The following is a 16,939-nucleotide window of genomic DNA, read 5'->3' on the forward strand; positions in this document are numbered from 1 at the left end:
ATAATCAAATGATAATTTGAGGAGCAAGGAAAAGATGTAGTGAAAACTTTAAGGGAAGAAGAGGTTTACAGCCTTCACCTCTTTGCACGTTCCAGGTCATCATTAGCTTGCTCCAGCTCCCTCACATACTTATGCAGCTGATCTTTAATGGCCCGAGTCTGGCTCAGGTCATCCTCTAACAATGACACTTGCTTGTAACTTTGTGCATACTGGTGCTCCAGTTTCTCCTGAAAGAAAGAAGTTGGTGAGATAAGTATCAGCCATGGACACTCTGCAAGTCAAGAGTAGTAAAATGGGACAAAGAAGCAACAAGCTCACTGCAGTCTGCAATACAGAGCAAAAAGTGGGGAGGAAGAAGGAAAATGCTCTGAACACCAGAACTGGACACAGCACAAAATCACAAATGCTGCATTGTGCACAGACATTTTGCCACAACACAGCTGGCTGCCCAGAGATGCAACCCTGCAGCTGTTCCCAACAGCCTGCACTGACAGCTGCTCTGAAGCCAGAGAGAGACCTAACTGCACAGCCTGCTCTTCAACACTGCTCCTCTGACAATAGTCCCACTGTTACCAGAACCTCTCCCACATCTCCATTAGGAAAAATGAGAGCCACTGAAATCCGTTACAAAACCTCCAAGGTCCACAAGCTCATCTTTGAAAGACAGGAAGAATTCATTCCCAAACCTGGGTTTACCAGCTCTGAGAGTACACTTAGGGGCTTAGAGAAGAATTGCTGACATTCTAAAACACACACTGACCTTACAGATAGAACTGGGACTGGATATGCCAACAAGTAATCCCATAAACTTTATTCCCCCTGGGTAGGTTTCCAGCTTTTATCTTCACTATAATAACCATTAAAAATAAAATTAGCAGACTCTCTCAGGAAGATGTGCCCAAATAACTCATCTTCAGCTTTAAGTTCTCATAAAACCAAGGAGACTTTCTGAGCTAAAAACCCCACAACACTGGTCTGCAAAGAAAGAGGACAATGCAGCAGTCTGAAAAAGCATCCTTGTGTTGTCCACCCTGTTGCAAAGCTGATGGTGTTTGTGTAACTCATAAAGCTACTACTTGGCAAAGAGAATTCAAACAAATGAGCACAGACTCCATGACAAGAGTTTCATGATGTGAATGAGAAAAACCCTACCAGAAATTTCCCTGGTAAGTTGCTGGCCTTATTTAGGAGAAAATAACCTACTCAAGTCTGGATTTTAAACAGACAGCTCCTTTACTTCATTTGGTTACTCAGGGACCAAGAACAGACCAGACAATCTAAAATACGATCCAAGACATATCTCCAAGAAGCAGTGCTGTCACAGAAAAGACCTACCTTTAACGTTTCCACTTCACACTTCAGTCTTTGGTTATCTGCTTGCAAATCTCTGTTCCTCTGTTCAGCTTGCACTAACTGAGCCTCCAACTCAGCTTCCAATTCTCTGCTTCCCTCCTGAAATTCAGCCAGCTCTTCACGAGCTTCCTGGAAACTGTAAGGGAAGGATTTCATCAGCTGAAAGTCCAGCATCTCCCAGTTAAAACAAAACCCACAGCTCTTTTAAAATTATAAGCTGAAAAAACAGTAAGAGTTTTAAAGAGTTTGAAAGTGTCATACACAGACCTCTAGGAGGAAAACGAAATTACATTAAACTTAGCTGTAAAAGCAAATTAATTCTCTTACATCAAAGAAACTGCACTACATCAAACAAGCTACATTAAATGTACCTGTGAAAACAAACTTGTAACAAAGGTATTTACAGGATTCATGGGAGTCTGATAACCACTTCATACTATATGTATTTTTATATGGAGAGATAGATTTCACTGCTTGGGACTTGGTAGAGTTAATGAGTTAAGCAAACAGTTAACATGATTTGGGGCAAAAACTGTAACAGAGCAACAGTTGCTGGATCTCTGCACTACCTGGAAATTTAAGGTCTTGAAAAGCATAAAGGGTTTTTGAGCATTGTGGCAGGAATCCAGCACATACCTACCTGACACCACTGCAAGTTCTTAAATACTAGAAGTAGCCACTCCACATACTTTGCATCTTTACCATCTGTAATAGCTCAGCTCTTAGCAAGCAGCAGAGAAAACTAGCAATTTTCTTATGAAACAACATATCCATTGGTGGCTAAGACAATTTTCTGACAACCAAGAATAGCTTGGGGTTCTCCATATGGACAGGCCCCTCCATATGCCAAACATCTCCCTCCCCCAAAAAACCCCAAAAGAAAACAAAACCAAAAAACCCCAAAACCAAGCAAAAACCCTGACAGAGGTTTAACTGGCTTCGCCTCAACTCCACATGAGTTACATTAAATACGAAATAGCTTTCCAAAGAAAATAAACTGGGAGCCTCCATTGTCCCTCACTGTAAAAAAAAACCAAACAACAACTACCCCAAACAAATCCCACCCCCAGAAGCAGCCCAGCATAATTCAAGACAACAACCTCTCTTACCCATTTTGCTAACAATAAAAGCCCTGTGCCCCCTAAAAAATGCAAAGCACTCATACAGGCTGGACTGTGAGATCCAGTACACTTCAATAAATTGCAGCAGACAGCAAATCAGCCACTTTTCATACCAGTAATTCAACTACAAGAAGCTTGAGGGAACAGCAATGATACAAGGTAAGCCCAAAGGCACCTTCTTATGATAAAACACCAAGATACTACTTAAGGCAGCACTATAATTATACAAAGATGCACATGATGGCAAAAGGGCTCTGCTCCTGCTCAAACATGCTCAAAACATAGCCTGGAGTTCCTGGAATGGTAACACTGTGGGAGAAACACTCAGCTCCCACAAGGCTGGAAATTTTGAAGCTTGTTTTAAAGCTGTAAATGAAGAGACTTCAAAAATACCCAGTACCCATCTTAGTGTAGCCTTGCAGAGAAACAGATTAAGTGATGTTCTGGTTTAAGAGGCAAACCACCCTGCAAATCTACAAGAGTACCTTCGTTTATACTTCAAGGAAAGCTCTTTCCAATATGCAGTTTCCTCCTTTGGACTCGAAAAAGTTGGGATTTCTTCACTGTCCATGATCAGTATCACCTGCAGGATACAAAAATAAGAATGCAGAGGATAAACAGCCAGGCAGACCTCCCCCAAAGCTGTTGTGAAGTACAGAGCTGGGCTGGAGTGGCCTTTCTGACAGCAGGATCCCAACTTGGCACAGCCACTGGGATGTCAGTGATCCCTAACAAGCAGCCTTCAGCACACAGACCTGCTGCAACATGATACCTGCAGCTTCTGATTCAGCTGGGTTTTGTACCTGCCACTGAAATGCCTCAAGCTCACTCAGGACCACAGTTGGTAAGGATAATAAATTTACAGCTATCAGTTTCCACCTTCACTTGTAAAAAAAGTTCTTAAAGAGATTTTGCCTCCTGTCACCAACACAGTGCCACACACTACAGCTCCTGTGAGAGCTGCAAAGGCACTAACAAAAAAGGAGAAACACTCTGGGGTCAATGACTACCACACAGTGCTCTGGAGATTAAAATTCAATCTCCCCTTCCCATGGTCAGCCCTAGCTAGTTCCTGCCTTCATATGAAACATGCAGGCAACAGTAGGGATCCACACAGTTTTGTTCCTTCTGTCCTCTCAAACCAGCACAAGAAATATCAGCCTCTCTTGTAAAACTTCATGGTCACATCACACAGGAATCACCTGGAGGTGTTCAGAGGAGCAGTTTCCCACACCAAGTCAGGAGGACAGAGCTCTCTTGACAGAAACCTCCTTTCTCCATCTGCCTGGACCACTGGATGCCATGTGCACTGCTGCTCAGCTGTCAGCCAGTGTAAGAAACATAATCCAAACTTTATTTTTCACAGGTTTGCTCAGCAGCTGAGCAATGCACAGTCCAGGAGGATGCAAAACATTCAAGGCCTGGACACCAGCTCTCAGAAGCTGATGAAGTGGTGATCATGTCCCACCATCCACAGCAGGACTAAGAGAAGTGTTCAGACAGGCACAGTTCCTGATGACAGCCAGGAGATGCATGGTGTACCAGCTCTCCCCAAGCAAGCCAGCCACTCTTTTAAGAGTAGGAACCTTTTTCTCTCCCCAAAAGGCTAGCCCATTTCTGTTATTAACACCCAGAAAAGAAAAAGCTGACACCAGCCAAGCTTTAAACTCTATTAGAAGCAGAGGCTTTAATCTGTGCTTGCAACAAGATCATCAAATCAGTAATAGCTGACCTGGAAGTCCTGACTTTCACACTCTAACAGGCATCAATAGCCAACACTGTCCCTTCAGGCCTAAAATTGTCACACTAATATGTCGTGTATCTCAGTGACCTACATTTCAGACACCTAAAGCGGGACAAAACAACCCCATGCTTTCATCAGAGGGCAGAGAGGCTCATTTCATACACTGACACTTATCTCACAAATAAAATGAGGCAGAACTGGCACATTAGTTCTTCAGCTGCCACAGTCTAGGGGCACAAGATCAAATTTATTCACAGGGTGCTAAACACCTAAACAACACCCCAACTCTTGCACTGTGTTTATTGAACTTTATGGTAGAAGTTTCTCAAGACTCAGGTCCCCATGCTGCCCAAGAGACCTGATAGCTTTTCCTTTTCTGCATTTCTCTGTCCCAAGGAAATAAAAGGTGTCTGCTGAGCCATTACAGGTCCCTTCAGGTAATGGACTGTCAGTACTGCTGCACCTCCACTCATACAAATGTCTTTGGGTGCCCTTACTTCAGTGTTTCCACCAGTTACAAGGACTGCTTAATCCCAACACAGGGACAGATCCTAAGAAATCCTCAGAAGTGTTTATAGTGGAGGCAGAGCCCAGGAATCACTCTCCAGCTTGTGATGGCTCTGCAGGTGGGTGTGTTAGGGTAAGCAGACATCTGCTGCAGCTCAGGCATGGGTCAGGCAGGTCCTGAGCTAAGACTCAGCCTGCCAGGGAGAGGAAGAGGTAAACAGCCTGGCCTGGATACTGCTGGGTGCTGTCTGGAACAGCAGTCCCACACTGATCTCACTGAAATCAGTTCCATAAAAGCACTCTGACCCTTCCCTCTGAGGCACTTGGCTCTGATCCGACTCTTACATCATCAAGAAGCACTTTTTCCCCAAAATAAATGAGGGTCAGCTCCTACAGCTCCAGAGGAACTGATTTCCAAAGTTAAACAGCCAGCAGACACCCACCAGCAAATACCAGGATGTGTTTAGAAAAAAGTTTGTACAAGGAAGCATCTTACAGAATTTCCTCAAAGTAGCCAAGATAAGGGATGCCTGGGCCCAAGACTCCCTGTCTGCTCCCACGGGACACACCCTGAGATACAAGCACCCCATGGCAGTCTGTGAGAGGCAGGAAGGAAGTCTGGATTGCCAGGAAGCTGAACAGGAGCCAGCAGTGTGCCCAGGTGGCCAAGAAGGCCAATGGCATCCTGGGCTGGCTCAGGAACAGCGTGGCCAGCAGGTCCAGGGAAGGGATTCTGCCCCTGTGCTCAGCTCTGGTGAGGCCACAGCTTGAGTCCTGTGTCCAGTTCTGGGCCCCTCAGTTTAGGAAAAAGATTGAGGTGCTGGAGCAGGTCCAAAGGAGGCAACTGGGCTGGGAAAGCGACTCGAGCACAGATCCTACGAGGAGAGGCTGAGGGAGCTGGGGGTGTTCAGGCTGGAGAAGAGGAGGCTCAGGGGAGACCTCATCACTCTCTACAACTCCCTGAAAGGAGGTTGGAGCCAGGGGGGGGTTGGGCTCTTTTCCCAGGCAAGTCTCAGCAAGACAAGAGGGCAGGGTCTCAAGTTGTGCCAGGGGAGGTTTAGGTTGGAGATGAGAAAGAATTTCTTTCTGGAGAGGGTGATCAGCCATTGGAATGGGCTGCCCAGGGAAGTAGTGGATTCTCCATCCCTGGAGATATTTAAAAAGAGACTGGATGTAGCACTGAGTGCCATGGGCTGGGAACTGCAGCGGAAGTGGACCAAGGGTTGGACTCGATGATCTCTGAGGTCCCTTCCAACCCAGCCAATTCTATGATTCTAAGGGCTGCCTGGGACCCACAAACACTCACAGAATCACCAGTTCCTGTTGCAGCAGATATTTACCACCTCTTGTCAAACAACCCTTTCCTTTTAGACACCAGAGGAAGGAGATCCAGCTCTGGAGTACTTCAAGCTCCTCAGGAGCAACTCATCCCTCCTTAAGCCATCCTGTGGAAGCAAGCTGACCTCTTCCATCCCTTGCCCACCTTGGTTAAGCAGGGGATGGTTCCTGAATACCCACCCCCTACATTTGCCATCATGTCTGATGCTATCAGCAAGAATACACACATCAGATCCTAATGCCAGCGTGTAATCCCAAGCCCCAACATCCACATCCCAGTTTTCATACACTTATTACATCATTTACCTTTCCTCCCGTGCACAGATGATGAGGAAGAGCTAAAAACACACACACATGCTCTTCAAAAAAAGGAGGTCCAGGGTCAAAATACTAGTCTGAGAGTTGGGAGCTGCTAACAGTTCTCAAACATGCCACCAGGCACACGTGTGGCCACGTCTGCCAACCTCTGCCCATTCCCTCTATTTATGGTGCAGAAACAAGGACATAGCTACACACGTAAGTACCCCTAGATGTCCGGCAGAAAGCAACCCCCAGGCATTATCAGAAGAGAAGAAGATCATTTGAAATATCTCACATGTGGGAGAGTGGATGCCCACAGAATACCAAGAGTTGAACAAAAACTGCTTTGCTTCAGCCTGTTGCCTGACATCCCAGCTCTGGGTATTTTGTGAGGAGCTGAGAACCAGCACAGCAAGTCCCTCCTATTCACCAGCTTCTTTGCATACGTGGCACTTGCAGAATCAAGCCTTTGACAAACAACACTGAGGCTTTCAGGATACAGACAAGACAATGCAGCAGCTTCTTCCAGGGAAAATGAGAGCAGGCTTATGCTGCTGCCCACTCGAATTCATTACAGCCCAGCTTAGCATTCACACAGTGCCCTGGGAAAATTCAGCTCCATGGGCACAACTCCAGGAGCCAAAGCAGCTCTCACAGAAGAACTATGTTCAAAACGTGGTGGCTCCTTTCAAGTTCCCCTTTAGATAGCCAGTGGGACAGAGTAACTCTCCAGTGTTAAAAAGGAACAGCTTTTTCATGCTGCCATCCCTTATAAAAATGCAGCTCATAGTTAAAGAACTTCTCTAAATCCAGGGAACTTTGTACATGACTGATTTGCTTCCTCACCCAAAAGCATCCTTACAAATAAGATGCTCTGGATATTACAAGAGCCAAAGGTTTAATAGAACACAGCAGAAGTAACTGAACTAACACGCAGGCAGTAATTTTCAAGTAGCTTAAGGAATCCTGCATTCAAGCCCAAACTGAAATCTTTATGGAGATACACTTCAAGATGTGTTTGTGTTTTCATTACTTAGTTGAAAGGTAACACAAAGCTTCCCTGGCTCTCCGTGTGACTGGAGGCTGCTGCTAGGGCCTGGATCAAATACCAGACCAAAACTCTAAGCTCCAAATGTAACACCATGTTTTGACTTCCACCCACCCCTTCCCACAGTGGGGAATCCACCTCTCCCCACTCTGAACTCAGCTCCATTCACTGACACATCATGGTAAGGATGAGCTATAGAAGGGAACCCAAAATGATTTTGGGTGCTGCTCAGAGGCAGCTGCAATTCACTCAGAATTTACTTGCAGCATCTCAAGAGTCTGGATAAACCCATCTTCCTGATTTTAATCACCTTATAGGCTTATACCTATTTGCCAAATAAAGTGAGTATTATTCAGGAATAATTCAGGAATTATTAAAGTGAGTATTATTCAGGAATAGGTGGGGTTTTTTGCACACAGGCCACCAGCTTTCTTCCTCACAACCCTGTTTGCCCAATATTTTCAGATTACAATAAGAAAGAATTAAGCAGAGACAAAGCAAGGCACCCAAAGTGCTAAGACCCACCACCACCTACCCTTTGCCTTCCCACCACCAAAGGCGAGGCAAATATCCACTGACCACTGGAATTAAGCAAGTAACCACCTAATACAGGACTTGATAAAGAAATGCTGCCAAATGCTCATGTGTAGCCTTCAGTTCTTAAGATAACAACCCATTCTGGCTATCAGAGTCCTCAAACCTGCCAAGTGCTACGTAACTGCTGCAGTCATCTGCTTCTTGCGTGGAATGACTCTGCCTCTGAATGCTGGCACCATCCACAGCTGCCCTGGGGAGCAGGAAGGATGGTCAGCAACCAGCTCTTCTTCCTCTTCCCATTTTATGCTGATTCACAGACAGAAAAGCAGAAGAAATCTTGTTTCCACCATTCTTCACCTCCTCAAACCTCAAGAACAAACCTCCAAATCCCTGAAGCTCCAGATTTTTTTTCAAAACCAAAACAAGATTCAAAGCAAAAGAAGCTGAGTACTCCAGCCAAAAAAACCCCCACAAAACAAACAAAAAATCAAAGCAAATTTTCATTGTCTTTCACTTATCAGAAGATGAAAAACAAACAAACATAAGCCATGGATTAGATTTCACCAATTGATTTGTGCTTGTTTTTCTCATCCTGAAATAGGAGATGAAGGCATTTTCAGATGCAGGTTGGAAGGCTGCCTGCATCCTTCATTGCTTTGGAAAATGAACCTCTGTCTTTTCCTGCAATTCTATTTCTGAACTGAACGTTCCTGGGTGAACCACAACAAATGTCGTCTTGCCTTGTACCACAGCATCATGTGAGCTTTCAGGGGAAAGAGGAGAAGAAAAAAAAAAAAGTGTCAGAGCAGAGAGTCAGCACAACATTCCTTCCTCTGCTGGAATAGTAAATCCTGCATTTCCAATTTGGACAGCACAGGAGGCAGAAGATAACCAAATCCTACCCCCAGGATCTTTGTGGCAGGTTCAGTCTAAAAGCCTTTAAGATAACCAAACACATTACTGCAAAACTTTGCTATCTCAAGAGCCTCTTCTGGAATCAGCTTTATAAATAAAATAGGTATGTTCTACACCCCACGTGTGCCAGGTGTGCACAGAAGCCCTGATGAGTTAGGCAGCAGTGGTGTTCAAGCCCTGAAACCAGAAGAAAGGTATTGACACAAGAAGTCTCCTTTCAGAAATAATGTTACAACTATGAAAGGCATCAGAATTCAGTATTAAGACACATTTATCCTTTTCACAACCATGGGAAGTTAAAGACATCCAACCTCTGTTCCCAACACCACTGAAGTGCCTTAAAAAGGAAATCCTGAAGAGTCTGGTGCTCTTGACGTAGGTTCAGATTCTGCAGGGATGAAGGAAAGACCTCTAAGGATGTGCATGTCCCAGAACAACTTGTACCTGGTAAGGAGAACAATTTGCTCCCACCTTCATATCCAGAAACCCCAGAGAGATGAATCCACACAGAGCAGAAGGGTGTAATGTTAACAACAGACTGAGAAGGAAATTATGTCTGAGAAAAGTCTGTGTTTCTTCCTGCTCCAAACTCTGCTCTCCAGAAACCCCCCTCTGAGGGAAGTCAGAGAGTACTACAAGCACTGATCCTGACTCTACAACAGAGGCACAAGCTGCCCCATGTCTGCATGTCCACCACCAACTCTGGAGGTTATCCACCCAGCCTGCATCTTCTGAAACTCAGTTGTGTGGTTTCTCTTTAAACCTTTAAAAATTACAGGGCATCCTACCCTGAAGCAAGGAATTTATCTGAGGGCTTATGACACACACAGAAAAAAGCTGGCAACAAATGACAGTACACAGCTCCCCTGGGCTTCCCTATTATCTCAGCAATGAATACCATCCCAATGACAACATTCCCTGGAAAGGTGATGGCCAGAGGGCTTAGATGTTTCTGGATGCTGTAGAACAACAAGTGAACAAGAAACTTAAAAGGAGAAGCACTTTGCACAGGTTTCTTGCAAGAGGAGTGAATTCTGTTGCTTTTATATCTCTGTAGTTCTAGAAGTCAGAGAGGGGAAATTGGGTTTGAAAAATACCACCCAAAAATAGTCACAGACCAACCCAAGAGGGCCTCAGGTCTCTTCAGCAAGCACTCCAGAAAGATGAGAGAGTTAGATCCCCAAGCTCTGCGTTGATCAGGAGAGGGAAGAAGGACAATCTGCCACTGAGCTGGATCAACAGAAAAGTCCTCGAGGGACACATCATACCAAGGAAAACATTGTGACAGAGATGCCTCGTTCTGCTCCTGGGTGAGTGCAGTACAGTGGTGATTCTGTCTGTGGTGACACAAACACCAAGATGGATTGCAAAAGCCCCGTTTCCTTTCTGTAGTCCCATTTTCCTTGCTTTTCAAAAGTAAGTGTAATAGTCTGCAGGAATAAATAGGAATTTTTTTGTAGTCTGCTCCTAGACATGTCTACAGAGACAAGGATTCTTGTGGCACCAAGGTCACAGACATCATCAGTCTGGTGTTTTCTCTCCACTTACTTTTTTTTTTTTCTCCTGTCTTTCCTTCTCCACTAAATTAGTAATCATGTCTGCAACCTCTAAAGAGTCAGGGGATAAAGAAACAAACAAACCCCAGAGGACTTCATGCCCAAGATGGGGGAAGGCCAATAAATGACTATACCTCTGCACACTCACCTTCCCCTCTGTAACTGCTAATGAAATGCAGAATCAACCCCCCCACACGTGCAAACAAAAGAATCCCTGGGCTCTGCCTCCACGTACACAGCCCAGCCCAGCCCAGCCAGGTCTGGGTCTGAAAGCAAGACAGAGGATCTGCTGTAGGGCAGACCCAAAACCATCAATCCAAAAATCACACTCCTTACCCACACCTGTCACACCCCATACATCCACAGTTAACTGGCAGGCCTGAGGAGTCACATTGCTGACACATCAAATTGAAATACAAACATAAAAGCCTCCGAGTCACTTTCTTGCTCTGAGACAGCTCCTTCCTCTTACAGTTAAACAAAACACTGACTTAACAAGGCCACCTACACTCCAAGGGCATCCCTGACCAAGTCAAGGTAGTTTCAGAGGGACCAGAGAGGCCCCAAGTTACCAAATACTTCCAGTGCAAACTGGAAGTATTGCACTGAGAGTAATGGTTGAGAGTTGAGAGTAATGAAGCTGAGCTGCAGGTGGATGAGTACATCTCCTCCTCCCTAGGAAGGAGGGAGAGATGCATTAGGGGGAAGTCACTTAAATGAAGCCTAATTCTAGTAATGTACTTCTTCTTGTGTCAGATGTGCTCATTTTTTACAGCATGTCTGCTGCAATTCGGGTCAAACTCATCAAACTGGGAGTAATGAGGCAGGGACTGTTCGAAGTTGGACATGATGATCTTGGACGTCTCTTCCAACCTAAACATTCTGTGATTCTATGTGATTATATGAAATACAACAGGACTGGCTAAGCTCAGAGAGATCTAACAAAAACCTCCAAGAAAAAGTCACAGAATTACTGAAAAATATTTGACAGGAGTGTAACTTTGGCATCTGATCCACCAGTTATTTTATGAGAAGGGAGGTAAATCACATGTCCAGGTCCCTGTCAGTGTCTAGGTATGGACGACCAGAAAAATAAACATCTTCTGGGACAAAGCCACCTGCAAAGGGTTACAGTGAGGGAACACAGAGCAGCCGTGCAGGCAAATCACCCAACTTACCCTTGCCCCACGTTCCTGCCGACACACACACCGTTCATTTGCACTGGGGGGATGGCTCCGAGGAAGGACTTAAGCAAAAAAGCGATTCCCCGCTAGCCAACGCCGCCCTTCTCCCCGGGGCAGCTCGGGGGTGAGCACAGCCCAAGCTCCGAGCAAGGCCACCAAGTGTCCTCTCCTCTCGCCCCTCACCCGGCGCACGGGTTGTCACAACCCGGGCGAAGGCGAGACCTGGGGCTGAGTCACCCGGGCCTGGCAGACCAGAGGGCGGCCAGGAATAGCTCAGCAGTTGGACTGGCTCCGTAGGTTGGGCAATTTTTTTTGTTTTGTTTTGTTTTAACGCATCCAAATTCTGCGATTTGGCTCCGACCCCTTCTGACACTGAGGATCACCGCGGGGCTGCTGCAGCCGCCGGAGCCACCTCCCTCCCTCCGTCCCTCTCCCTCTCACCCTCCCCGTCACCCACCGGAGCCCTGACCCGGCCTGGCCCCGCCGTCAGGAGTGACGAAGGGAAGCGAGAGGCGATGCTGCCATACGATACCGCCCTTCCTTCCTGCCAGCCCGGCCACGGCGCCTCAGCCAGGGGAAGGCTGAGGACAAGGGGAGCTCGGGCAGCACACACCGGACACGGCCCCTTCCCTCGCGCTCGATTGAAAATACCTTTCAAAAAGGCTTTGGTTGGGTTTGGTTTTTTTCCCCGCAGGCCGCTGGTCCCGGACAGGCACGGCAGGCTGTAGCGGGAAGGTGTACCCGGACACCGCGTACCCCGCCGGGCTCCGGGCTGCCCGGAGCCCCTCAGGAGTCGACTGAGGGGAATGGGCGGGGGGGGAGGAGAGGGGAACCGGCTCGCGCAGGGCGGTGGCCGGGCGGGTAGGGCGGAGCCGGGCTGGGCAGTGATTGACACCCCCTTTCAACAATGGGAGGCGGCGAAGCAGCGCCGACAGCCAATGGTGCTGGCGGGGGGGCGGGACCTGCCCCGTTGTCAGTTTGCAGCCAATGGGCGGAGGGGTGCGGGGCCCGCAGCCCCCGGCGCCGCCACCGCCGCCCCCCCACCTCCTCGCCGTCCGTGTCCTCCCCATGTGCCCCCCTGACGGGCTGGGTCGCGGAGACCCCCGGGATCCGCAGCCGCCGTCACTCACCGGGGCGCATTCCCTGTCACGGCCGCAGCATCTCCCGCCGCCGCCGGCTCTGCCTCATCCGGGTACTCCGGGGGCGGGGACGCGCCGATGATGCAACGGCAGTGCGGGGGGCGGGGACAACATGACGGACGAAGGGCGGGGCGGAGCCCGGTGTCCCCATGTGACAGAGTCCTGGTCTCCCCATGTCCCGGTGTCCCCGTTTCCCCATGTCTCCCTGTCCCCATGTCTCCCTGTCCCCGTGTCCCGGCGTCGCCACGTCCCGGTGTGGCGGGGGCGGCGGGCACCCGTTCCGACACTAACCAAAGACCTCCGCCCCGCTTTAGGGATCCCACGCCGCCCCGGGACACGTCCCCCCGGCTGCTCGGCCCCGTCCCACCTGCCTGCCCCGGGCAGGCCCCGCCCGTCCCGCCCCGTCCCCTCCCTCCCTCCCTCCCTCCCTCCTTCGGGAGCTGTCCCTGTCCCTGTCCCTGTCCCTGTCCCTGTCCCTGTCCCGCTCTGCTCCGTGCCTCCCGGAGGGGCTGACCCTGGGCCCGCAGCCGTGATGCATCACACCCACCCCGGGGGAGGCGAGGGGAGCAGGCAAACCCGGCAGCCCAGCCCCGGCCGCGCTCCCTTCCCTCTCCCCATCATCTTCCCAACCTCCCGCCCTGCTTCTCAGTCCCAGAGGATCCATCGGGGACTGAGGATCCAACAGGGAAACTCCCTGCGGGCACTTTGATCCCCCTCGGGACCCATCAAACCAAGCTTAGGGGAGCTTCCAGGACCCTCCCGGCTTCCCTGCTCCCTGCTTTCCCAGCACAGCCCTTCCCCACTCGCCCACTGCCCCGCATCTCAGCTCTCGTGCACCCTGCAGCCCCCGGGGCGGGCAGGGAGGGGGCTGGTGGCCTCCCCGGTGCGACCTGTCCCTCAGCTGCATCCCCGCTCCGTCACGCTGACCTAATACTTAGGCTTCCTTTGCATTCTTCATTTTCCGCCCTCTGTAATTAGCTGGCCGGCCCTGTCATTAGCGGCAGGCGGTGCTGCCGGGTCCCCTCCTCCTTCCCTCTCTCCGGGACAAACGCTCCGGGCAGCGTAGCGAGGCGGTGGCCGAAACTGCGGCCGCGTTACTGCCCTCGTTGGGTCAGCCTGTCTCCTCCGTAGAGGACGGTGCCACCAAGGCCACCTCTTTCACCTCATCTGTCCCCGTGGCCTCTCCCCGGCCTCTCCCACGCGCGGGGTTATTCCGGGAATATGTTTTTCCACCTTCGCACCTCCCCCCGGTGGATGGGATGGGTGGTTGTGGACAGCCTGAGGATGGAGAGCACGCAGCACTCCCTTCCTAGCCTGCTCTGTGGGTGTCCCCTGATGCCTGTGCAGGACATTCCGGGTCACCCTGTGTCACCTGGGTATTACCCAAGGTTACAAACGCCGCTCGGCAGCGTCAGCTCCGAGCCCGGGATACGCAGCACAGCGCGGCTCCGAGCCACACACAGCACCTGAATTAGAGGCTGGGAGAGGTGGGGAAACCACAGCGTCCTGTGAGAAGCCATCCTTGGGGCAAGCTGCCCTTGGAACTGGAGCTGTCTCATACCTCTTAGAAACAGAACCTCATTCCCAGGCTGCCTTTGTGTGCCTCCTGCTGTGCCCAGCCACATCTGGCTGATCCTGGTGATGCCCACAGCCCCGGTCCACCCCGCCTACCTCCAACCTTCTCACCTTAGCTGACCCTCTGGGCTCTCTACAGCCTTCTCTGGAGGACAAGGAGAGAGATGGAGATGGCTGTGCGGAGCCTGGAGTCCTGGCTGGGAGAACATCACCTTTCCCAGCATCCAGCCTTGTGCTGCTGCAAGCTGGGAGCAGCCAGAGCTGAGGGTGCTGAGTGTGTGCACAGCCCTCGAGGGCTGCTCGTGGGCAGGTTCTGGAGGTTCTTTCATGTTCTGGAGCAGGCTGAACACCCATTCCTACGCTCTGGAGCAGGCTGGGCACCCAGTTTTCTCACTGTGCTTCAGGACCTGTAAGAAGCAGTCACGCATTGTCTGCGCAGTCCATCCCACACGGTCTCGATGCACTTTCCCCTCACTTTTCAATCACAGAGCAGCCCCTCTGAGAGGACAGACGTGCAGGAAAAGATCTGGGGAGCTGCAGGTGTTCAAGGGCTCCCTGTACATCTGTCCACACCTCTGGATGTGTTTCTGCAGGGGGCTGTGCTGCTCTAGTCTGCATGCTGACCCCAGGGCTGCCTGGAGGTTCCTTTATAACAGAGCCAAGGATGTATCTATGCAACCCTAAATTAATTTCTGAAGGGCCATCCCTGGAGTGACACACCCCTGGTTTCCTTTAAACCCCAACCTGAGCTCCTCAGCCTCTCTTTCCTAGGCTGGGTGCTTAAGGCTAACAAAATACCCAGCTGCTGCTGTTTACCAGCATCTCTAGCACCAGGGATGGATTTCACCACATTTACCAACCAGCTTGGCAGGGGTTGGATTTCCCAAGCACTCCAGAGTGCTTGCCTGGTTAACACTGATTTTTTTGTCTTTGCTGCTCCTGGCTGCACCCCGTGAAAAGCCAGAGCTGTTCTCATGCATTCACCAAGGGGCTCGGCACATCCGGGAGCACAAAGGAGCAGTCACTGAGCATTAGTAGCTACACAATGGGCTGTCTCCCACCAGGGCTGTGTTTTGCCAGCAAAAGCCCCTCTGCTGAAAGGAGAGGGAGAGACGAGGCAGCCACACTGGATTCAGAGAAAGGTGGGAAGGGGTCTCATGGGAATGGGGGAAGCTGATAAGGGCAGGAGCCAGGGTTGTCCCACAGTCCAGGTGTGAGGCTGCTGGAGAGTGTGGGGAGTGAAGGGACATGGGGACAGGATGGGTTATGTGCTTGCAAGGGGTATGTCATGGCACAGGGAGGCACGTTGAGGGGAACAGCCTCAAAAGGGATACAGGGTAGGTGTGGGGGTTCCTGGGAGATCTGCTATGGGCTGGGAATTATTGTCCCAGACATGGTGCCCTGCAACGTGCTCCTGGGCATCCCCTTGGAGAGATGCTGGTGATGATGCAGAGGAAAGAATAATCCCTCAGGACTGGTTTTTGGAGAGGAACTGGGGTGAAATTGCTCATGGGTGAAGGGGTGACTCCTTGGGCAACCCAAAAACTCCTTCACCCTTTTTTCTGGGGATCCCTAACAATGGACATGAAGGGCTCAGGAGATGTGGGAGCCTGCTGCAATAGCCCATCAGGAGCACATCTCTGTGCTGGACCCATCATCCCCCCAGGATGCAGAAGGGGACACCAAGGCACCACATGCCCTGTCTGCCATGGGATATTATGGGCTGGGGGATTGTCAGGACCCCTGTGTATTTTCCTTTTCCATCTGGAAGGGAGGACTGGAGTTAACCTTCTCTTACTTTGACCACTGGGAGTGTAGAGCCCCCAGGATGGATCCAGGAGGATGTCTGGGAAGATGCACTTTGTGCAGGGCATCCTCCTCTCCACCACCCACTTGTTTTTTTCTGCTCAGTGACCCTCCAGGTGATCCTGGGTGGTGGAGATGTAAAGTCTCCACTCACAACATCACATTCCTTTCATGGTCATGAGACTCTGGAAAAAAATCATTAAATGAACACAGATTGAGTATTTAGTCCTCCTTTTATTGAGCCTTTCCCTGCAGCTCCAGGATGTTTCAGAGCTAGAAGATGACCTGTACTTGTTCCCATTAACCTACCCTCTGCAATCTCAGCCCTTCAGGAACTGATGCCTGGAGAAAAAAATCCAACCTGCCACACACCCTGGCAGCTAAAACCACAGGGAACACCCCATTTTGGTAAGGAACCCCAGATTCTTGACCCCAGGGTGGGATGTGAAGTGGGACCAGGGCCAGGGAGATGGGGAGCAATGAGGGGAAAGCAGCCCTGAGCCAAAGGAGGGGGATGTGGGACAGATCTTGCCCCGCCTGTCCTGAGGGGTTTATGTAGCCCTGGCCATGCTCTTCATCTCAAGGGAATGGATTTGGGATGCCCCTGCTTCCTTGAGGCAGACATTCTGCTTGGTGGAAAGCATCTCTGGAGGAAAAAACCTTGAATGGTTTTGGTTAGAAAAGATATCATCAAGTCCAACTATAACCCAGCCCTGCCCCATGTCTCTCATCCCCACATCCCCAGGCTCTGAAACCCCTCCAGGGATGATGGGGACTCCAGCCCTGCCCTGGGCAGCCTGGGCCAGGCCCTGACCA

General features: G+C 50.1%; 1 protein-coding gene across 7 annotated transcripts in view; it reads right to left on the reverse strand.

Annotated features, from left to right (window-relative positions):
• Positions 1-13,753, reverse strand: part of NDEL1 (nudE neurodevelopment protein 1 like 1) — a 30,535-nt gene extending 16,782 nt beyond the window's left edge. For 3 of the 7 annotated variants that reach the window (XM_030461732.1, XM_030461737.1, XM_030461736.1), the window contains exons 1-4: positions 12,734-12,816; positions 2,960-3,057; positions 1,336-1,489; positions 79-227 (exon numbers count right to left, since the gene is read on the reverse strand). In XM_030461732.1, the coding sequence (XP_030317592.1) occupies positions 79-227; positions 1,336-1,489; positions 2,960-3,045 (389 nt within the window). In that variant the 5' untranslated portion in view covers positions 3,046-3,057; positions 12,734-12,816. Of the gene's footprint in view, positions 1-78; positions 228-1,335; positions 1,490-2,959; positions 3,058-11,597; positions 11,829-12,060; positions 12,175-12,254; positions 12,441-12,733; positions 12,817-13,669 lie in introns of those variants that run through there. The other 4 variants (XM_030461735.1, XM_030461733.1, XM_030461738.1 and 1 more) reach the window with 4 other exon arrangements.
• Positions 13,754-16,939: the final 3,186 nt, after the last annotated feature.

The sequence above is a fragment of the Calypte anna genome, chromosome 18 (genome assembly GCF_003957555.1).
Source record: "Calypte anna isolate BGI_N300 chromosome 18, bCalAnn1_v1.p, whole genome shotgun sequence".
Taxonomy (NCBI): Eukaryota; Metazoa; Chordata; class Aves; order Apodiformes; family Trochilidae; genus Calypte; species Calypte anna.